The 23,685-nt window shown below is 45.5% G+C and overlaps 1 protein-coding gene across 8 annotated transcripts in view; it reads left to right on the top strand.

Moving 5' to 3' along the window:
- CNOT1 (CCR4-NOT transcription complex subunit 1) overlaps nucleotides 1-23,685 on the top strand; it is a 106,641-nt gene that overhangs the window by 22,301 nt on the left and 60,655 nt on the right. For all 8 annotated transcript variants that reach the window (XM_056862947.1, XM_056862946.1, XM_056862944.1 and 5 more), the window contains exons 4-13: nucleotides 5,228-5,326; nucleotides 7,753-7,821; nucleotides 8,660-8,714; nucleotides 9,724-9,927; nucleotides 11,188-11,356; nucleotides 12,017-12,143; nucleotides 19,209-19,319; nucleotides 20,343-20,513; nucleotides 20,917-21,044; nucleotides 21,837-22,077. In XM_056862947.1, the coding sequence (XP_056718925.1) occupies nucleotides 5,228-5,326; nucleotides 7,753-7,821; nucleotides 8,660-8,714; nucleotides 9,724-9,927; nucleotides 11,188-11,356; nucleotides 12,017-12,143; nucleotides 19,209-19,319; nucleotides 20,343-20,513; nucleotides 20,917-21,044; nucleotides 21,837-22,077 (1,374 nt within the window). The remainder of the gene's footprint in view (nucleotides 1-5,227; nucleotides 5,327-7,752; nucleotides 7,822-8,659; nucleotides 8,715-9,723; nucleotides 9,928-11,187; nucleotides 11,357-12,016; nucleotides 12,144-19,208; nucleotides 19,320-20,342; nucleotides 20,514-20,916; nucleotides 21,045-21,836; nucleotides 22,078-23,685) is intronic.

Genomic DNA, 23,685 nt, shown 5'->3' with positions numbered 1-23,685 from the left:
TCCCTGAACCCCCCTGACACACATTAATCATCCTAATCTGGAGGACATGTGAAGTGCCATGCCTGAGATTTTTAATCTCAGTGAGTGGGACACATTCTCAATCTTTAGGGGCCAGAAAATCCAGGCATTGGGTGGGGGTGGGGAGCTTGTGATGTAGAACTGTGTTGGCTCTCAGTGTTTTATATACAATAAACAACAAAGAAAGCCGAAGAATTAAATTGAGATGCATCAATATTAGGACATGGTATGGTAGCCTCCAGCAGGTTCTTTTAATGTAAAAATATTACAAAGCATTGCTTTAAGCAAGCAGTACAGTGGAACAAAGCAACAGGAATTAATAGTTGTGCAGATGATTATGTGCAGGAGAAATGTACTGTCTGACTAAACACCATAGCAGGAGGTGTTCTCACACCTAAAAGGAGGCTGGTGTTTCTCTTCCATACGTACAAAGCAAAGTACACCAAAGACCAGTTTTATGTGTTTGTACTAAATGCAGAGAACCTTGCAATTATGAGAAATGGACTGTTAATGGTGCTGAGAAATTGGAGGTGGCGTACTCCACAAAGATTCCTCCCACTGCCTTCCAGCCCCAGTTGACAGGATCAGCATCTTCTGTGTTCTTCAGGCATTGAAGAGCTGTTAATTGAAAGTGCCAAAGTGATGTGTCTCTGTGAGGTGTGTGTGAAGGTTTAGTCTGTGGAATGACTTTTCTTATTGCATAGGTTTTATGGCACAGAAGGCTGGAATGGTCATGCATCAGCATGATGAATTGCTGCATTGAGGTAGGGGAAGCACACCTGACATGTTGTTACAGTCGGCCACTACATAACACAACATCTGTATGATTAGCATCCGTGTGTTCAAGCACTTCTCTGTGTTCCAAGTAATGCTCAAACAGATGCTGCAGAAAAGAGGGAGCAGGTTGGTGGCCTCAAAGTTCACCTGTTACTTTTTCTCAGTACCATGCTCCAAACATAATTCCTTTAATATTTTGCTGGTGACCAAAGGTCTACATAGCTGTTATCACCTTATCTGAATCTATGGTTCAGATGGAGGTTTCCTTTTCTCTATTCTAAGCAGCGTGCAAGAAAAGGAAACCAGTAGGATCAGCTTCTTCATGTGGTGAGGACACTGTACTGCTGATAAATCCTTACAGCCCTTCTATCCCCAGAAGGACCCCCTTAAAGAGGATCTTCTTAAAGTGGTAGTCTTCATTTCTGTCATTTGCCCCCAAATGACCAAAGCTTGGTAAACCTTTTTTTAAAAAGCAAAAAAAAAAAAAAAAAAAGCTCTGCATACTGAGAACTTGCATGGATTTTGTGTCCCAGATGGTAAATTTTGGGAGTAACAGTAGAAGACAGCATCAAGTCCTCCAATGTTTCAAAGGCGTTTAGAAGCATATTTAGAGGAGGGTAGGGAGATGTTCCTGTTGGCAGCAGAGGATAGGACTTGCAATAATGGGTATAATTTACCCGCGGAAATATACCAGCTGGCTATTGGGTGGGTGGGAATTTCACAGTAAGAGTAGTTCAGCAGTGGAATCAGCTGCATAGGGAGGTGGTGAGCTCCCCCTCACTGGCAGTCTTCAAGCAGCAGCTGGATGATCTCATGGATAGAAGGATGTGTGTGGTTGTAGCATGACTTGTATTCTTGAATGGCAGTATGTGATCTGCCTATTTCATGCTCTTCAGTTGGTGGCAAAGTATCAAAACCTTTCCAGGATTGTATGATCCATTCAAATATCACAATAAATCACTTTGCCATAGAAAATGTAGTGATGCTGCTATTACTCCATCAATGGACTCTATTTGAATAGTATATGAAGAAATGTCTAAACAGTTGGAGACTCTTGAATGCATTCTACTGTATCACTAAAGAATAATAAACTGTTTAGAGACCTCAAGGAACTAATTGTACTGCTGAACAAATCTGATTTAGAAACAAGGGGCCAGTATGCTGAAGTTTCAAGAATTAAGGAATTTCTGTCCTATCTAATTATGTAGCTAAGTAAGCATCCTTTTATATGTGTCTATAGATGAGGCAGCCGCAGAAGAATTGCTTTTATGTAGGATGCCTAAATTATAGGAAGCTTATATTTGTCTTGTTGTGCCCTAGAACAGGCCACTGCAAAGAGTTACTTTAAAATCTTTAGATGGAGAAATGGAAGTGTTAGGTCTACACGAGGACCTTGCACAAATGGTGCCGATGAGAAGTGGACTGGTTTTTAAAATGAAGAAAAGGTGATCTGGTATCCCAGCTCTTGTGTTTCACCCAAATTATGTTTGCCAATTTTAAAAACAGATGGAAAGCATAAAATGCCTACTGGAAGCATATGAGATTTTGAGAGAACTGTACAAACTTTACAGGCAGTCATTCAAAGCAGAAAAAATTGGTAACACTTCTGAAGTACTGGAAACAAAATCAAGATATTTCAATATTTACATCAAGTTGAGTGGGTTGCAAGTGAAGTGGGTGTGGCCTTGGAGAAAAACTGGAGAATTGTTTTGTACTTGGAAGAAATTTCTGGAGGGCTTGGTCCAGACGCGCAATGCAAAAGGGGTATGGGAGTAACCGAATTGTTCTGTTTCATCAAAACAGGCTGTGTCTTAATTGACTGTTTTGGAATTTTAAAAAAACCCTGTATCTCTTTGTTAAGAGGGAAAACCAAATAAATCGGGTTGAATGCCATATTTCTGGTGCTTTGCAGTCAATACAAGATTTGAGGTTCTCTTGAGGGGGAGTCTCACTGGGAAATCTAAAGCGGAGACATTTATAAGAAAAGTCTGTTCACAAATATGACAGATTTTGAGCCTAACAAATCTTGACAATTACTACCAAGGTCTGATTTTTGATATATTTTCTTGGTCCACAGGAGAAGCACTAGAGATATTTCAGGATCACGTGGCAGAAGACATGCAGTCCTACCAATATATACAACTTATTTTTTCTGTTAATTAAAAGTTTTAGGCAGACGGGATGATGGGTAACACTGGGTCTGCTAGCAATCAGGAGTGTTTTTTTTTTCTGAGTAAGCTGTCTTGCCTGTTAAGTATCCTGTGAGAAGGGATTTAATGTTCTAAATAAATCCAACTGGGTGAACCTGATAGAGAACAAATTCAAACCAACAGTGTAATCAATTTGATAATGCTTTTTCTAAGTCAGCGGCCTACAACCTGTGGGCAGTGAGCACTTGAAGAGGTACTGTCTTGGATGGCAGGTTCAGGGCTGATTGACGGGAAGTTTCTTGGTGGGCTCCTATCTGCCACTAGGGAGGTGAATCCCAACACACACCCAGCCCCTAGGGGTGGGCTTCTGCTCTGCCAGCGGAGCAATATAGCCCAGCAGTTCCAGCGCACTAAACCAATCTAGTGATGGCTCAGCCAATTAACAAGAGGCATAGTTTAATGAGAGACCTTAAGGTGATGCAGAAGATGCCGTCTCCCTGGCTTCAGTTTTACGTTTGACAAGCGTATTATTGGAGGGCAGGTAATGTGTATAACAGCCTGCTAGTACTTCTCCAGGTTAGAAGAATAGGCAATACAGATATGGTGACTTCGTATGCATACCGACTTCACTTTATGGCTGATGCTTTAAACATGCGTGTTGCTTGACCAGAGGTAGCTTATATCTGCTTTTCCCAGCCAACACCCTTTATGCTTAAGCTGTGTACCTGTAACTGGTAAGAATATTTCACCCTTGCTTTGTCTTGTTGACTTCTGTGATAGTTATTCAGTTGCATCCATAACATAAGCATGAATGGCACAGCATATGTTGGCAAATGTGTTGCAGTTATCAATATTATAGAGACAGGTTTAGAAATAGATTTTGAAGAATATTTAACAGTAGAAAATATTGGGGTCCTATGGTATTTAAAGGCAAACCCCAATTACTTAAATCTGTTTAATCTCCACTTTTCTACAAAACATTACTTAAGGCAACTTTATCTCATATTTCTGTCCCCTCCCTTCCTAGGTTCCCATTTAGGAATTTCCAAAATTTCCGGTGTCCAGTCATTTAAAAATGCAAATTGCTATGTACTACTCATTGATCCCAAGTGTGGCCACTTTGAAATATCTCACCTGTGTCCTCTAGGTCAAGCATCATGATTAAAGGGGAGGGGGAGTCATGGGAGGTCCTGCACACCTGTCTCCTGGGACTTTTAAAGCTGCTGCACAAGCCCTACTGTCATCAGAAGCTGGTACCTGGAAATGCACATACTTCAGAGTCTCTGTAGAGGCTTAGTCATTGAGGCAATAAAAACATTTTTAAACAGCTAATAGAAAGCCTGCCTGTATTAAAATAGCCAACAGACCTACAATGTCATGCTTCCAAAAACTGATTTTAATCGTAAGAGCAGAGTGCTTTGCCTCCTAACAGGTTATCACTCAAAGGTTTTCCTAGAAAGCAATACCTGTGGAAACTGGTTTGTGTTGGGGTGGTTGTAAGTCACTTTGGAGGGAATTTCCAAGAGGGGAGCTGCCTCGGAGATGGCCTGTGAGTTCATTGTTCTTGTTCTGCTTCCACAAACAAGGAAATGACAAGCAAGGCCTCCTCTGCAGGTGAGAGCATGTGCAGGAAGGAGGGAAAAGTGCAATGCGTTGGTTTCGCTCGCTTGGAGCTCAAATGCTGCATAACGGAGATGGATTGCCCTGTGTATTGCTCATGACTTTGAGTGTAGTACAGAAAAACGATATATTTCTAAATAAGAGAATGACTTGGCAGCAACTGTTAACATTTTCTGGAATAGCAAGAATGACGATCAATCTTGAACTCGTTTCTCAGTCGTGCTTCTTCAAAAACGTTATGTGCTAGAACTGCATATTAAGATTTAATATGTATTAAGATTTAAGTAGCTGAGAAATGGGATCCTGCTTTTCTGAAACACTGCAGTCTGTGGTTTGCCTTTATTTTTCGGTGTGGTGGGGGAGATCCATAATCTAACCTAACTTCCAGTCAATTGTTTGAATACTGTAACCATAGCAGTGTTTGTTCTGGGTATGTCGGTGTTGGCAAAAACTCATGCGCCCCGTTCATCTTGCTACAAGGACAGTCAGACCTGTTTGGTCAGTGTTCCAGTGTGTTAGGAAAGTATTTGTAGATGCTAAGATGGATTGGACATACTCTGGACCTGGCTTTCGTGTTTCCTGCAAAAATGCACCAAACAAAGTGTTTTGTTGGTTGTCTGCTTACCATTACCCTTGCTGCAGCCGTCTTTTTCTCTTCCCAGACTCAGTTTCTGATCCAGGAGTGCGCATCACTGATTACGAAGCCAAACTTCATTTCGACGCTGTCCTATGCTATTGAAAACCCTTTGCACTATCAGAAGGTTTGTATGCACTTTGTATGGGGCCGCTGGCATGCAAGAGCATGAAAGAAAAATCCTGAAATGGGACAGTGGCTGCGTCGAGCTAGCTGCCCAAAATGTAAAGGGGTGTTCATTGAGCGTTGGAAGTGTACAAGGTCTGTGGAGAGCTGAGAACTGTGGCTGGGTATGAAAAGGGTACATCCAGCAGGCTTCTGGAGGCTACTGAAGTTCATAGGTATCAGCAGTTAAGAACATAAGAAAGGCCCTGCTGGATCAGACCAAGGCCCATCAAGTACAGCAGTCTGTTCACACAGTGGCCAACCAGGTGCCTCTAGGAAGCCCACAAAACAAGACGACTGCAGCAGCACCATCCTGTGTTCCACTGCACCCAAAATAATAGGCATGCTCCTCTGATACTAGAGAGAATAGGTATGCAGCATGACCAGTATCCATTCTAACTAATAGCCATGAATACCCCTCTCCTCCATGAATATGTCCACTCCCCTCTTAAAGCCCTCCAAGCTGGCAGCCATCACCACATCCTGGGGCAGGGAGTTCAGTTTGTAGTCTCACTAGAAAAGGTCATAGTGTTAAGTGACAACATTAAAACATAAAACCAGCCAGTTCGAACAGAATATGTCCTTAAATTTGACCGCTGTATCGCTGGCCATGAGACAGTAGCTGAGGCATTCCGTTGTTCAGGGGCATCCACTGAGAGTCCACCTCTGCACTCCTACCCCAGTGCATGGATTGTACATTTTAGAGGCTTACCTTTACTGATCTTAAAGATGGCTGCGTGGGAGAGTTTCTTGCAAGTGGGTTTCTAAGGTTTGTTGAGTCCAAACCAGTCATAACTTTACATGTCATTTATAACTAGCACTTTGAATTGAGCCTAGAGAGCCATTGAGAGTTATTGATGCTTCAGTTCCTGGCGTAACAAATGGCTGATGAACCAGCCTCTCAGGAAGTAGTTCACTGTATTCAGTATCAGCTGTAAATTATTACTATTATTTATTAAGTTTATACCCCGTCCTCCCCGGCACAGCCGGGCTCAGGGCGGCTTCCAGCAAATAGGTAACAAAACCATATAAATGCATATGAATACATCAAAATTAAAACCTACAATTCAAAACTTTATGGTTAAAACCAAATTGTCATAGATGGCAGCCTAACTCAACTAGCACCTATATAATGTCCTGTCCGAGGAGGCTGGCCAGAAATGGAATTAGCAAGGCCAGTAGCCTCCCAGGGTGGAGGGTAAGGCAATGCCTGCCCTCTCCTGGTTACTAGTTCAATAGTGTCAAGGGTCAATCAGGATACTCGTTTCCAGCCCCCAACTAGGACAGCGCAGTGGGAAAACTATTCTGGGCTCCATGCTGCAGAATGATCTTGCCAAGCAGCCTTGTGCTGCACGTTAAAGAGAATTCCTTTTTTCATTGCCTGGGCAACTTCAGTGCTGGTATGGACAGGGGATTTTTGCAGCCAAGTGGCTGGTACACCAACAGCCACCTAGGCTTGGGAGCAGCAGAGTCAAAGTATTGTGGGTCAGTTTTCTCAGCCCATCCTGGCCTTCAGGCTTCACTGCACATGTCCAGAACTGTGTGCTATGTCTTCTGTAGAGCTGATTGTATGGAATGTGCCCTCTCACAACTTCTGCCCTCTCCACGGTGCTGCTACTGTAATGAGGCGCTAGTTGGGTTAGTACTTTTGCAGACCCTTCTTGCCAGGTCAGTGGGTCATCCAGATAAGCATTGCAAATGGTGGACACTTGGGTGACCACCACAACAGTAAAAGCTCAATACTTGAACTCCTAAATGGAAGCTAGGCCCACAGGGCCATGGGAGAGCTACGTAAGGCTCAACATGCTAAGCCTGAATTGTCCTTGTATACCTTTCTGTATTAATTCCCAAAAATAGAGACCTTGTATGTTGGCTTGGAAAAATGCTGCCAGTTTGGGAACAGGTGTTTGATGGAAAATGGGATGTTCTGCTGATAAGATGCAGACTCTTGTTTTAGTTGTTCTGTAGAGGTAATCTGCTGCAGAGCCATTTGCTTTCTCAGATAGTCTGTTTCCTTGTTACAAGATGCACTGTGTTAGAGTTGTGAACTTCACCAGCTGTTCATCAGTTGGCCTCCCTGTACTGCTTTATACTACTTTATACCATCTTTAACTGGTTATTGTCCTCCTCCTTCCTAAAGATTCCGACACTATTGATACCGATACAGAAGATGTTTAGAGCCATCTTGATTTAAATTGATTTGTTTTATATTGTGAGAGAATGTATTTTTAGATTTTTAATTATTTATTATATTGTATATATAGTTGGAATATTATGAGGTCTGATATTGAATGTAAGCCACCCTGAGCCCTGCTTTGGCAGGGAAGGGGCGGGGTATAAATCTAATAAAATAAATATAAATGTGCCCTCCTTTTTTTTCCTTTTCAGAGTCTTAAGCCATCACCTCATCTATTCACTCAGCTGAGCAAAGTTATCAAATTAAGCAAGGTTCAAGAGGTGGGTGAATTAGTTCCATTTCAACATGCTTACATACCTGTCAGTGGGACACAAATGCCTCTTGGCTTTCATCCCTGCTTCACTCCTGACTTCTAACACGTTGCTAGCCCATCTGGTGTGAACCTGGGTAGAGAGTTGTCCCCTTGTATCTTCTGATTGGCACTGGTGCTAGGATTGTCACCCTCTAAATCAGGGGTCCCTGACCTTTTTTTGCCTGCAGGCACCTTTGGGATTTCAAGCGGCTTCTGCAGGAAGTGGAGCCAAATCCCTGAATAGCTTCTGCAGGAGCCAAACACAATACCCCTTCCTCGCTTTGCAGAAGAATTACAGAAGGGGAATAAAAAGAAACTAAGGGAAAGCCCAAGTGGGAGGAAAGGAGAACGAGAAGGGGGGGGGTGTAAAAATGGAAAGCCTGAGGAGGGAATGGAATCCCAAGCCTGGGTGCTTGGCCAGTCCTCTTAATCATTCAGCAGCTGCGGGTGCAGTTGCAGTTGCGGAAAACCCTTTCATTCGAATGAGGGCAGCCAGTAACAAGCCTTGCCTTACAATGGCCCCACCTACTTTCTGAAAAGCTTTGCAGGCACAGGGAGAAGTACTGGTGAGCATGATGGTGCCAATTGGCACTACGTTGGAAAACCCAGCCCTAAATCTTGATATTTTCAATTAGCAGTCTCAGTTGCTGCTTAATACTAGAGAAGGAATGGGGCAGGTGACTAGGTAGTGGCCCTACAGTGTCCAGTGCAGGAACTTTCATCTAGCTAATTTACCTGCTGGCCACAGGCCTCTATGTTATAATTGAACAACTGTGCTGTTAATTTTTCCCCCTAATTTTGCATAGGTTATTTTTGGTCTTGCGTTGCTGAACTCTTTCAACCCAGATCTACGAGGTTTTGGTAAGGAAAACTGATACATTTCTGTAGATGCATGTCTGAAGTAGTAGTAGGGCTTAGTAGCTGGAGCTCCCTTCAGTGTTGTTGCTTATATGGGAGTCAGAATGTTCATCATAAACCAAGAATTTGAGGGCTGGAAGGGGAGAGAACAAATCCCCTAACCTGGGAAATCTGCCCTGGTCTCAATGGCCCAGAGAATGATCACATGGTGTAATTCTGCTTCTGTAGCTAAATAGTCTTTTCCTGGGTATGCTTAAACCCGGTAAATACTGCTCAGAGCTCCTTGCTCAGAGCAGAGTCCAGATCTTAACTATCTGGAGCACTCGGTTTTCTTCATCTGACACTCTGAAATCCATTAGAAACCAGGAAATATGGGTCACCCACTGTTAGCATTTTGGTTAGCATGTTTTCTTTCCATCTGAGCAATTGAATGCATTAATCCAGAATCTTTCTTTTCCATTTAAATGAGGGCAATCTTGGCAGGCTTGTTTGGTTCAAAGAATTATTCCCTAACCTTAAATTTTCTAAACCCTGGGCTAAAAGCCTGGTAGAGGAGGTTAATTATGGCTCAAATCAGGATGTGGGTGGGGTACTGGATCAGGGTGAATGTGCCAACAATATTCAGGCAGGGTCAATGTGGAGCAAGCAAAAGGAGCAGTTTCTAGGTACACTGAAGGAGCTCCAGGCCAGCCTGCTGGCAGCCTCTTCAGGCTTCTTTCTGGAGGGGTTTGTTGGAGATTGGAGCTAAGTGGGGTTGTTCAAGCACTGTCAGTTCAGCTTGTACTCTAAGGTAGGATGGAGCTGCAGAGTCTCTTGACAGGCTGTTCCTGGCATGTCACTCTTGAGGCTATGCCAAACTACTTTTATGCTGATCAGAGCTGTGTGTGTGTGTGTGTGTGTGTGTGTGTGTGTGTGTGTGTGTGTGTGTGTGTGGTATAGACAAGCCATAGAATGTATTTTTTATTTCTTAAAAGCAATTCAATTAACGGTTGCTTTCTTTTTTTAAATAAAGCTGCTCAGTTTATTAAACAGAAGCTTCCGGATCTTCTGCGTTCATACATTGACGCAGACGTCGGTGGAAATCAAGAAGGTGGCTTCCAGGACATCGCAATAGAGATTTTGCACCTCCTCCTTTCCCATCTTCTTTTCGGGCAGAAGGGAGCCTTTGGGGTTGGACAAGAACAGATTGACGCTTTTCTCAAAACCTTACGTAGAGGTAAGTAGTATATTTGTTGTGCTGTTTTAAAGCCCAGCTTTAAAAAGTTGGGATTTTTGTATAAATGCGCTTACTGGTGAGAGTCTGGAAGATAAAAAGTGAGGGGTTGTGGCTTTGCAGAGAAAACTGCTAAAGAAATGGCCTATTTCTGATAACGTGTGTGCTTGCACGGAAGTTGCTACAGGGATCCTGTTCTTTAGATACAGGCTTCGATCCAATGATGCGGAAGCGGCAACCTAAATGGACTTAGTGCAATTCTGCTTGCATGAGATCTCATGCAACACCTGTTATTTTCCTCCCTACATATTCTAGTGCCCAGAAATTGGTTGCACAAGGCATTATGCAAACAGAAACGCAAGTAGGGATACAAAAGATTGACTTAGCACAGGCAGCTGCCATGGTCCGTTCCCTGAGTTTCCACTTGCATAAGAGCGCTCGTGCAAGTGGAAATCTTGCGCTGGATCCAACCTACTGCATACAGTTTTTGGTAGGACAAAAGCTCAGCCTTCCAAAACAGGCTTACAAATTGCAAAGTGGTCTGAATCTATGGGAATTATATTTATATCTAGAATATTCCTGAAATAGTTTGGGAGTGTGTGATGGAGGCCTTCCCATTTTTGAGGCCAAGCTACTATATCTGTGTAAGTTTTGAGGAAAGGACCAGGTACTGCTTGCATACTGCTGTATGTCCTGGCCTGCTGTTGAGGAAGCAGGTGGTGGTGGCCAGGAGTGCCTTTCACCAGCTTTGGCTTTCCTGAGCAGAAAAGATCTGGCCCCTGTGGTGCATGGAAATTAAGTACCCAAAGGTCAAGAAAAAGTCATCATTCAAGGCCAAAGATTATACAATGTAAAGGTTATATCAGTACAAAATATGTATATATTTATTACAGGCTAAAATCAGTAACATATATATGGCCCTGCAATAGCCTACGAAACTAACATAGTCATGTTTAGTGTCCTAACAACTAGCATCCTCAGGGGAGCATAATGCCTACTGAGCCAAAGGCTTAGATATAAAACAAGTCACTTCTCATAGGATTTCCCCCTTTTAGGGCAAAGCTTTTTACTTCCATATTTCTGAATCAATAGACTTCTTATAAGTAAATATAAGCCCTTTGCTACTTGTCACGAGTGTGTTGCTTTATAGCATGTTTGCAGACAATAAAAAGCGTGAGTGGTGGTTGTGTGTGTGTGTATGGGGGTTCTGTGTTTCCAGTGTGCTCGGTTACTGTGAAATGTTAACGTGCTCTGGGCTGTTAGATTTTCCCCAGGAACGTTGCCCTGTGGTGCTTGCACCACTCCTCTACCCTGAAAAACGGGACATTCTAATGGACAGGATCCTGCCTGATTCTGGAGGGATTGCAAAAACAATGATGGAGAGTTCTCTTGCAGACTTCATGCAGGAAGTTGGCTATGGTTTTTGTGCAAGGTATGTAGGCAGTTTCATCGAGAATCGGGCTTCTCGCTAAAAACCTTAAAGCACCAAACTAGCTTTGTTCTTTGAAAGGGCATGTGGTATTGGTAGTGGTGGGGATATGTGGGAGGGCGGGGCCTTTAGAAGTTCTGTGGCAGCATCTTCCATCTGAACTTCCTGCAAAGCTGAAAAAATGGTCAGTCGTGTAACTTTCAACAGGAGCCCCGTGGCGCAGAGTGGTAAGCTGCAGTACTGCAGTCCAAGCTCTGCTCACAACCTGAGTTCGATCCCAATGGAAGTTGATTTCAGGTAGCCGGCTCAAGGTTGACTCAGCCTTCCATCCTTCCGAGGTTGGTAAAATGAGTACCCAGCTTGCTGGGGGTAAAGTGTAGATGACTGGGGAAGGCACTGGTAAACCACCCCGTAAACAAAGTCTGCCTAGTAAACATCAGAATGTGACGTCACCCCATGGATCAGGAATGACTCAGTGTTTGCACACTTTACCTACCTTTACCTTTACGTGTAACTTTCGTGTGAAACAGCGTGGTTTAATACTGCTGCTGAGCGGAGAGTCTAATGAGGAGTACTGGAGGTATATTCGCGTTGGTAATACTACTTAAAATTGGCTCATGTTGTGTGGAACAGTTGCACACCGGTGTACCTTATATTTTATAGCGTGGAAGAATGTCGCAACATCATCACTCAGTTTGGTGTCGGGGAGGTCACAGCTGCCCAGGTGGCCAGGGTTTTGGGAATGATGGCTCGAACGCACTCAGGATTGGCAGACGGTATTCCATTACAGGTGAGTGGCTGAAGTGGTCCTCGGTGCTGTGTGATGTAATTGGAAATCTAGCCGAGGATAGCTTTTTGAGTATGGAGGAGATTTCACCGTTTTAGCCCTGCTTGCTTAGTTGCCACGATTTAAACAAAAATTAATAACCAAAGTATGGGCCTCATCAAGGGGCCAGTTTGTCCATTGCGCTGAGTATGTGACTTGATTGGTTCCTGAAGCTCCCAATTGGAACCCCATGGCACTGGATGCTAAAAAGCCCACCCTATGAGTGACTGTGTTGAGATGGCAGCACTGGGCAGGAGTTGTTCCCAGTGACAAGACTTGATGCTACTCTCATGGGCTGGGTACCGGTTCTGTTAGACTGCCTACTGCCACTCAGGCGGCTATTAAAACGTGGCAGTCATATGCGATCAGATTGGGGGTTGGTGGTTCTTGGGAAGATTTCCTAAGGAGCAGGGTAGGGGTGTAGTGGGGAGGGGGCTGTAGCGCGGTGGCAGATCATATGTTTGCCTGTGGACGTTCATTCCACTTAAAAGGGATCTTTGCAGGGCTGGTAAGGACCTCTAACTAAAAGCTTCACCATATCAGGAAGCTCCCTAGACTTGGCTATAAATGAATTATCAGGAAGCTCCCTAGACTTGGCTATAAATGAATTAGATAAATAAACGCACAGTTTGGGAGCAGATACTTGAAGGGACCACCTCCACCTTATGAGACACATTGTAAGGTAAGAATCTCTTCTGGTGCACCATTAAGAGAGGCAAGGTTAGTTTGCACATGGAGCAAGGCCTTTTATGTGGTGGTCCACAACTTCTTACCCCAGGAAGATTGCCATACCTTAATTTCTGGCTTTCTAGAAGCTGCTGATTCATCTTCCGTCTTCTGTGCAGCCCCACATGCGAGACTGCGCCTGCGCGCAGGCCTGCCGCCGGAACCTTTTTACTAGCCTTAAACCTCAAATTGGGGGTGCCCCTCCCATCAGCATGCGGGGCCGGCCTTCGCGCCAAAACCCCCGCGTGTTCCCGGGCGGGGCATCCCCTCCCTCCTCAGTTCCTTCTTTGTCGCCGCCAAGAACGGAGCGCTTTCTCGCCTTCCTCAAGATCTTGAGTTTTCCTTCGACTGTGAGTTATTTCTTAGGTCCGCCTAGCCAGTTCACTTCAGTATCGTCGTTTTGTGAGGATTAGCCCAGAGAGAAGATATCCTCTGTGCCTCGGTCCCCTCGCTGAGGGCCGTGATGGCCCCAAAGACCCCCTTCAAGCTGTGCCCCAAGTGCTCTACAAAGATCCCTCACACGGATCAACACGAACTCTGTTTAATTTGCTTGGGAGAGGGGCATAAGGTGTCTAAATGTGCTATCTGCCAAGGCTTCTCGACCCGGGCTCAAAATGCCCGTGCAAACCGCCTGAATGCAGAACTCTGGAGAAAGGCCCTGATGGCTCCTTCCCCGTCAGCCGGCTCCAGGACACCAGGAGATGCGCGATCCATCCGCTCGGAACTGACCCCCGGATCCAGCTCGGATCCGAAATCCTCGGATCCAGCCTCCCAGTCGGATCCGACCCACGTGTCTAAGAAGCACAAACATAAGAAGAAGCATGCTGGATCCAGCGCCTCCGTCAAAGCAAACACCCCAGCTTGGAAAACCCTGGATCCACCACCATTTCGCCCGCTTCCTCCGCAAGTACCGAGGACGCCCTCCTTCCACTCGGGCTCTCCACTGCAATGTTTCTCTGACATTGAATTGGAACCTTTAGATGACCCGCTGTTGTTGTCGGATCCGATCCTTTCGGATCCGACCTCTTCGGATCTGAGAAGAAACCTTGAGCCATCTACTTCCTCTACCCAGCCAACAATTTCACCTGAGTTGGTAAAGGACTGGATAGAGTTTTGCAGTTTTCGCGAACTCAGCATCCAAGGAAGACCTGTGGTTCTCCAAACCCCACAACTTCCATTACCCTTTACTCCCTTAACACAGAGGAGCCCAAGAGTCGACTCAGACCATGAAGACTCTGAGACCAGGGAATCAGTCGAAAGCTCAGAAGGGTTTTCCGAACCATCCCCAGACTAGCTGGTCGGTGACATGGAAGCAGTGTCTCCATCTGAGGATCTGAAATTGAGGACAGAGCAGATGATCAGGATGGCAGAGGCCCTTGACATTAACATCTCTACCTTAGAAAATAAACCTAAGGATAAGATACTCAGCCACCTCTACCCTGACTCTCCGGGTATCGCCGCCTTTCCAATACTAGAAGGACTAGCTGACATTGCAAGGTCCGTATAGAAAAAACCTGCTTCCACCCCGCCATCATCCAAGAAAATTGAAAACCTGTATAGAACTAAACCAGAGTCAGCAGAATTCCTCTTGGTACACCCACCCCCTTTCTCGATCGTCACGGGGGAGATGCAAGCCAGACAAAGACAGGGTCAGCATTCTACCCCTGCAGATAAGGAAAGTAGACGTCTGGATCAACTGGGCAGAAGAATCTACACCTCGGCTGCCCTAAACTTTAGAATTGCCAACTACCAGACAATTATGGGGGGATATCAACTGTTCCCATGGGAAAAGGCTGGTCCCCATATTGATCTACTCCCTGGTGAATCTAGATCTGCATTAAAACTGCTACAGTCAGAAGCTACTCGCCTGTCCAAACAGGAGATCAACACAGGCAAGCACTCAGCTGACATTGCAGCCAGGTCCATGGCATCTGCTATAACCTTGAGACGCCATGCATGACTACGCACTACGGCTCTGCCTTTGGACACCCGATCTCAGGTGGAGGACCTCCTCTTTGAAGGGGACCTGTTATTTGCATCACCACGAATTCTTAACCAATATCAAAAAAGATCGCCAGACGGCGAAGTCCCTAGGAGTCACCCTGTCCTTTCAACCTCATCATGACAGATTTCAACAACGACAACAGAGCTTCGGATCCCAATTTCAGAGAACCCAATGCTACCAAAGATACCAACCGTATCCTCCACAGGGAAGGTTTTACCAACAGGGTCAACAGAGCCAACGTAAACCTACCTTCAAGCAGAGACCTCCCCCTGGTCCACAGCAGAAGGAGCAGAGGCAACAGTCTCAAAAGTTCTGACTAACATTGTCAGCTAGCCAAGGGAACCTACCCTTCTTAAATAGGCTAGCACAGTTTGTAGAGGCTTGGAACCTCATTTGTTCGGACTCTTGGGTCCTGAGGGTTATTACAGAAGGTTATCGTCTAGAGTTCAAGTTTTTTCCAGTTTGCTCTCCTGCCAGTTCCACGAGAGACAACCCGTTTCCTGAGTTTGCTCCACAATTAGAGGAGCTTCTCCTAAAGGGTGCTGTTCAAAAAGCTTCACCTCACTGTTCTGGGTTTTTCTCCAAAATCTTTATGGTGGACAAAAAGGATGGGGGTTCCAGACCCATTATTGATCTCCGAGTTCTTAATAAAAGTTTAAGAGTTTCTAAGTTCCAGATGGTCTCTCTGACTTCTGTTAAGGAGCTGATCTCCCAGAACACATGGTTTGCAGTATTAGACCTCAAAGATGCATACTTCCACGTATCTATCCACCCAGACCATAGAAAATTCTTAATGTTCAGATATGGAGCAGAGGTTTTCCACTATACAGTTCTCCCATTTGGCCTTGCTACAGCCCCTAGAGTCTTCACAAAGTGCATGGCTGTGGTCATGTCCTACCTCAGAGACCAGGGATGTAGCATATACCCTTACCTTGATGATTGGCTTTTCACTGCAGCCAACCCTGAAGTACTATCAGACCATCTCGAGATAGTTCTCTCTACCTGTGATAAATTGGGCTTGATGGTTAATTTGAAGAAATCTAAACTGATCCCTTCCACTAAAGCTCAGTTTATAGGTTCTGTGCTGGACTCTTCCAGTGGGAAGGCATTCCTACTCCAGGATAGAGTTGTTGCTATTCAGCGTATGGTTCATCACTTTACACGGTGCAGACATCAACCTGTGGTTTCTATTCAGAGACTTTTGGGACTTATGGCCTCTACCACAGCTGTTACCCCATTCGCTAGACTACAGATGAGGAGCCTACAGAATTGGTTTATCAGAGTTTATGACTTTAAGCGTCATTCCCGCATGCATAGACTGTCTATCCCGAGAGAGATCCTCGGATCCCTTCAATGGTGTCTCTCAGAACCTAATTTGCTGAGTGGCATACCTTTCGGTTATTGGAACCCCGACTTTACCCTCATGACTGATGCCTCCATGGAAGGCTGGGGAGGGCATTGTGGTACCCAATCAGTCCAAGGGAGATGGAGTTCATTCGAAGCATCCTTGCACATTAATATGTTAGAATTAAGGGCAGTATGTTATGCACTTACCTCTTTTGCAGATATCCTTCAGGGTTCCAGAACTCTCCTTCAGTCAGACAACACCTGTACAGTATTCTACATCAACAAGCAGGGGGGCACAGGTTCTATTCCCCTTTGCTAAGAATCCCAGAAAGTTTGGCAAGTGGCCATCTCGAACGAGATACAACTAAAAGCTATTCACATAGCAGGGGTTCACAATTCCTGGGCAGACTCCCTCAGTAGGGAATTTCTCACAAATCACGAGTGGGAGATACAGGACCACTTCCTTCAACCTATATTCAGGCAGTGGGGGACCCCCCAGATACATTTGTTCACCACCAGGTCCAACAAGAAGGCCGACAGCTTCTGCTCCCTGGCGGGGAACGATCAGATGTCTTTAGGGGATGCATTTCAAATCAGTTGGTCCAACAACCTTTTCTATGCCTTTCCCCCGTTTCCCATCTTGGCGAGAGTGTTGATGAAGATCAAAGCAGACAACACTTCATGCATCCTGATCGCCCCCAGGTGGCCACGTCAGATTTGGTTTTCAGAACTGATGTCTCTGTCCCAGGGAATCCACATTACATTTCCCCACCACCCGCGACTGCTACATTGGGGGGATCTAGCCCATCACGATGTGAGCAGACTACACCTGACGGCCTGGAGAATCCTTCTGTCTCGGCAGTAGGTCTATCCTCTCCCGTGAGGGAGGTTATACTCCAAGCTCGGAGACCTTCTACACGATATTCCTATGACAGGAAATGGAACAGATTTGAGACATGGGCCAAAGCTAAGGGTGTTTCCCCTTATGTCTGCCCTCTCCCTAGAATTCTGGATTACCTCCTAGATCTCACTAAGACAGGTCTCTCAGTTGCCTCAGTACGGGTACATTTAGCTGCCCTTTCTGCTTTCCATGATAAGGTTGAGGGCTACACTGTTTTCTCACACCCTCTTTCTAAACGTTTTCTCAAGGGACTCAGTAATATGTTCCCTCTTACTCCCAAGCTGACTCCACAGTGGTCCCTCTCCTTGGTTTTAGCAAAGCTAATGCTTTACCCTTTTGAACCATTAGCCCAGGCTCAGATGCAGTTACTCTCAGCCAAGATAGCATTCCTTGTTTCTAGTACCCTCTACTAGACGGGTTGGGGAACTAGCGGCCCTAAGAATTGACCGCCCCTTCCTCAGGTTATATAATGAGAAGGTGGTGTTGCACCCCGGTTTTAGTTTCAAACCAAAAGTTATCTCTAGTTTTCACGTGGCACACAATCTGGTCCTACCAGCATTTTTCCCACACCTGACTTCTCGAGCAGAGAAAACCCTTCACACCTTAGACCTAAAGAGGGCCTTGCTTTATTGCATTGATAGGACCAAACCCTTTAGGAAATCAAATTCACTTTTTATTTGTTATCAAGGTCCCAAGAAGGGAAAAGCCGCATCGTCCCAGTCCATAGCACGCTGGGTAGTCTCAGCGATTAGAATTGCTTATAAGCAAGCTGGGATAACATGTCCGCTAGAGATTAGAGCTCATTCCACCAGGGCGCAGGGCTCTTCTGCTGCCTTCCACAGGAGGATCCCGATTGGTGACATCTGCAAGGCAGCAACCTGGGCATGCAAGGACACGTTTGTCAAGCACTATGCTCTGGACCTGCAAGCCAGAAGAGATGCAGATGTGGGTAGAGCGGTGCTTCAGATGTTGTTCTCCTAGATCGACACCCACCTCCTAATGGGTAAGCTTGCTAATATCCCACATGTGGGGCTGCACCGAAGACGGAAGATGAAAACAGTTGCACTTACCTGTAACTGCTGTTCATTGATGTCTTAGGTGCAGACACACATCCCTCCCTCCGACCCCGTTGTCGACCTTAAAAAAAAAAAAAAAGGTAGCAGATTGGCTCTGGGGTGGTGCCTTGATGGGGCATCACTACCTGTTGCTTACACTAAGCTTTGGTTGGCGGCGGGTGAGGAACTGAGGAGGGAGGGGATGCCCAGCCCGGGAGCACGCGGGGGTTTCAGCGCGAAGGCAGGCCCCGCCTGCTGATGGGAGGGACATCCCCAATTTGAGGTTTAAGGCTAGTAAAAAGGTTCCGGCGGCAGGCCTGCATGTAGGCGCAGTCCCACATGTGAGTCTGCACCGAAGACGTCAATGAACAGCAGTTACAGGTAAGTGCAACTCTGTTTATCTGTTTCATTCCAGGAGGCCTTTGATTTTCATCACTAGACTATTTAACTGTTTTGCTGTAAATTTCGGTATGTTTTTAAGGTTTTATTTGGTGGTAGTTACATTGAGGTGCTGGTTGCAGTTCTGTGGCTTGGCTACTGTTCTATGAACTCTTCAGTGACTAATTCTATATGATTACTTAACTTTTTCTTGTATTGCTGCTGTTTGGTTTATTGTTTGGTTTTGTGAGTTGACATTGGTTAACAAAAAGGTGGGACATAAGATATTCAATTCTTCCAGTTTGTTTTTATTTTGTCACTATAATGATGCAACATAGTTTTAAAACTATGGCTTGATTAAGGCACGTGTAGACATAGCTGGCAATCCCTGTTCAGTGTCTAGTAGTATTTGCAGTCTATTTCCGGGATTTCCTCTTATGATCTAGGGCAGCCGAACAGTGAGCTGTGGGCCAGCGCAGTAATAAAATGGATGAGCAAAACAGTAAAATGCAAATCCTGCTCATCCAGTTGCACTCGTTCCTGATTTCCTCAAGTCAGTTTGTACATGACGTTAACTGGAGATAATCTGAATTTGTGCCTACGTGTTTAATTTGCAGTCCATCACAGCTCCTGGCAGTGGAATTTGGAGTGACGGAAGAGATAAAAATGATGGAACACAAACTCATACGTGGAATGTAGAGGTTCTGATCGACGTGCTTAAGGAGCTGGTATGTTGACCTTAATGTGATCCTTCTGAAAAAAGCCATCCTGGTGGATTTCCTACAGAGGGGGGCCATGGCTCAGTGGTAGGTCATCTGCTTGGCATGCAGAAGGTCCCAGGTTCAATCCCTGGCATCTCCAGTTAAAGGGACTAGGCAAGTAGGTGATGTGAAAGACCTCTGCCTGAGACCCTAGAGAGCTGCTGCCTGTCTGAATAGACAATAGTGACTTGGATGGACCAAAGGTCTGATTCAGTAGAAGGCAGCTTCATGTGTTCATGTTACTGCTTACTACCACTGTTTTTTAGCCTGCCATTCTTCAGAGAGACTCAGGCAAGCATGGTTGCCTGCCCTCCTCCCTTTGCACCACAATCCTCTCAACAATCCTGTGGGGGCAAATTAGGCTGAGAGAGAGAGTGGCTACCCTAAAGTCAATTCACAGTGGGTAGCCGTGTTAGTCTGTCTGCAGTAGTAGAAAAGAGCAAGAGTCCAGTAGCACCTTAAAGACTAGCAAAAACATTTTCTGGCAGGGTATGAGCTTTCGTGAGCCACAGCTCACTTCTTCAGATACCAGGTACCTGGTATCTGAAGAAGTGTGCTGTGGCTCACGAAAGCTCATACCTTCTAGAAAATATTTTTGTTAGTCTTTAAGGTGCTACTGGACTTTTGCTCTTTTCTACTACCCTAAAGTCAGTTCCTGAAATTCATTTAACTTCATGAAAGAGAGTCATTTGAATCTAGTACAGTTAAACTAAAGTACACCAACCACAACTTCTTCCGTTGCCATTGATTATTTTAGAACTAGAAAGCAGAAAATGCAGCTGTCTTAAATGGCTTGTGGCTGCGCTCACCATTCTCCATCAGTGGAGAAGGTGAAGACTGCTCCTCCCCACTCTGAGGATAGAGCAATGCAAAATTGTTTTTATCCTCCCCCCCTTCATTTGAAAAAAATACCCCATGCTGAATGTGTCGATCCTTGGAGAAACCACTGGGAACGGATCAGAGCGGTGTTATGTGTTATGATCTTTGCAGAACCCGAGTTTGAACTTCAAGGAAGTGACCTATGAACTAGATCACCCTGGATTTCAAGTTCGTGATAGTAAAGGCTTGCAGATTGTGGTGTATGGTGTCCAGAGAGGGCTCGGACTTGAAGTCTTCCCAGTTGACCTCATCTACAGACCTTGGAAACATGCAGAAGGCCAGGTAGGCGTGCAACGTGAAAACATGTGGGTTTTCTGCCTCCCCCCCTTTGGTGTCTTAACGTAATGAATTAATACTTAATTTATTGGTCCTCAGCCTCTAGTGTAGTAGATGCTGGGTCTTAAGCTTTGGATTTCATCCTTTCAGTTCTCAGTACATGCAAACCTTTTTCAAAGACCCTTTGTTCATTGCTGCTGTCTAAGAATGCAAGCTGAATAGCCTGGCTAGCCATGTTAAACCTGTCACAGCAAGAATGAATCTAAAAGCTTTTATCGGGGGTGGGGGGTGGTGGGGGCGACTAATCCAGTAATACTAGGAAATGGGAAATTGTTTGGTTTGGGGGAGGCCCATGTAACCTGGCTAAAGACTTTGAAATGACTCTTCCAATGATGTCATTCTGTTGCAGCTCTCATTCATCCAACATTCCCTCATTAACCCGGAGATCTTCTGTTTTGCTGACTACCCCTGTCATACTGTTGCCACAGACATCTTGAAAGCGCCACCTGAGGATGACAATCGAGAAATTGCTACATGGTAACCAGCATAATTCCCCCCCCCCCCCCCCGCCGCCGCTTGGGAGCAAAAACTGGTCTGACTTTAGAATGCTGCAAAAGCATATTATTATTCAGGGGTTGTGCTTGGTTTTTCAGACAACCTTTGTTAAGAAGATTGAGTGGGGTGTGGATGGGGTGGATGGTCTTGCTGCTAAGGCAAGCAATAGGTTGGTCTTTGCCTCAACTCCCCCTCCCTCTGGTAATTTTCCCATTAAGAATTCCCAAAATGATTTCTCTTCACACATCAAAAGAAGTGATCTCTAACTCATAAAAGTTCATGTTGAAATAAATGTTGTTAGTTTCCAGATGCTACTGGAGTTTGGTTGGATTAAATGGCTTTTCCATCCTTTCCAGCTCAACTCCTTCATATTACTGCTTCATATTACCTGAACTAGTCTGGTACCTGTTCCTCAAATGTAATTATTTCAAGCATCATTCCGTAGGTTTTTCAGTAACCATAAGAGCCAACTATGTGAAACCATTGAATTGTTCAATTTTTCCGATTATGGGCGTGCACATGCACGGGTTAGAGTAGTGTGTGGTATAGGTGGGAGTGACTTCCATGGCCTTGAGCCACTCTTTGGAATCCCCAGCCATTCTCTGACCAGGCCTGCTAACATTTTAAACAAACATTCTTTTGTGCCTTCTAAATATATGCATGCATCGCTTGCGTATCTCGTTCGGTAACTGTGTTAGCCAGCTCCAGTGCAGGCGTGGCGCAGGGGGCTCCATCAGCAAGCTAACACAGGCTGGATTTCTTCCTTTTTGCTAGGAAGAGCCTAGACTTGATAGAGTCGCTGCTGCGGTTGGCGGAGGTGGGACAGTATGAACAGGTCAAGCAGCTCTTCAGCTTCCCTATTAAGCACTGTCCGGATATGTTGGTATTGGCCTTACTGCAGATCAACACTTCCTGGCACACTTTGCGGCATGAGCTAATCTCCACACTAATGCCCATTTTCCTTGGCAACCATCCCAACTCTGCCATCATCTTGCATTATGCATGGCATGGACAGGTAAGTGCATTTATACGTGAGACCTTTCTTTGGCAGCAGGGGCATCCTTCGCCCTTTCCTTGTAGTGTTTGTCTCGACACTGTGCTTTGGACGAAGATTGGGATACAGATGTATTTAATGTTAACTCTTCCACCAGAGGGGTTCTGGAAAGGTGCCTTAAGGCTACGATCTGCCATCAGTAGCATTTAACAACTGTGGAGGTGTTGAGAGAGACTGAACCTTTGCCATTCGCCAGCAAAGCCTAGCTGTGTTTTTCACCTGACTCAGAAGCAGTGAAGGCAATCTGGTGTCAGTGCCTGAGATCTGTAGTGAATTTGAATCCATCGAAGGCGGAGGTCCTGTGGCTCGGAAGTGGTGGCCCAGGGATGGGGTGCCATCTCCCGGCTCTTGACGGTGTAGGTTTAACACCTTTCACACCGTCAGAAGTGCAGGTGTGATTCTGGATGCCTCCTTATCTATAGAGGCCCGGGTCACAGCCGTGATCAAGTTGGCCTTTTTCCACCTCCACCAGGCCAGGCAGCTGGTGCCGTAATCTTTCCTGCCCCGATCTAACCACAGTGATCCATGCGACGGTCACCTCTAGGCTAGACTACTGTAACTCGCTCTACGCAGGGCTGCCCTTGGGACCGATCAGGAGGTTCCAGCTGGTGCAAAATGCTGCAGTGAGGCTCCTTTTGGGGGCCTTGCTGTGAGAGTGCATTACTCCAGTGCTGAAGCAACTGCACTGGCTCCAGCTGGAGCATCAGATCAGGTTCAAGGTGCTGGTTTTGACCTTTACACAGTCCGGGACCATTGTACCTAAGGGACCTCCTGGTATGCCCCCCCCCCCCCAGAGAGGTTTATGCTCAATGAACAACAACTTATTGGTGGTCTCTGACCCGCGGAGTGTGCAGCTGCCTGGTGGAACAGTCTCCCAAGTAACATCAGGGCCCTGCGAGAATTAAATGAGTTCCGCAGGGCCTGTGAAATGGAACTGTTCCACCAGGCCTACAGCTGAGGGCAGCCGCAAGTTCTTTTCCATTACTGCCTATGCTGGCCTCTCCATCCTCCCCCCAACCTGGTTTGGCGGGGGGGTGTCCACTGCCTGGCCAGGCTTCTTCAGTGCCTGTGATTGTATCCTGTATTTGTGCCATCTTGCTTCATTGTATTGTATTGGTCTGGAGTTTTGCGTTTCCCTGGTTGGCATAGCGTGTCACCTGCATGTACATATAACTTCTCTTGTGCCAGAAGGGGAGAGGGTACACACCTTCACTGTTCCTGGATCAGATGAAAAACAGAGCTGGCCTTCATTCGGGTATATTCCATTGAGCTTCCTGGTTACAAAAATTGCAGCTCAGTTCCACATGTGATGTGTTTGCCTCTTGATTTTGGGCATAATTGCTGCTCACCCCAGACGATCTGCAAATTACATGTTTTTAGGGGGCCAAACTGAAAGTGGAATAAAGTAATTAGCTTTTAAAGAGAAATGTATAAATTATTTCTAAATTATTGATCGGAATCCATATTGGGGTAGATATTTACCTTCCTCCCATGTTAGCCGTATATCAAAAGAAAATTCCCACTGTGTAGAGAAGAAATCACTCATTCCTTCTCTACAGAGCACTTTTC

This window comes from Euleptes europaea, chromosome 17 (assembly GCF_029931775.1).
Source record: "Euleptes europaea isolate rEulEur1 chromosome 17, rEulEur1.hap1, whole genome shotgun sequence".
In the NCBI taxonomy this organism is placed as follows: Eukaryota; Metazoa; Chordata; class Lepidosauria; order Squamata; family Sphaerodactylidae; genus Euleptes; species Euleptes europaea.
The sequence above is the reverse complement of the archived record's forward strand: the minus strand, read 5'-3'. Positions and strand labels throughout refer to the sequence as shown.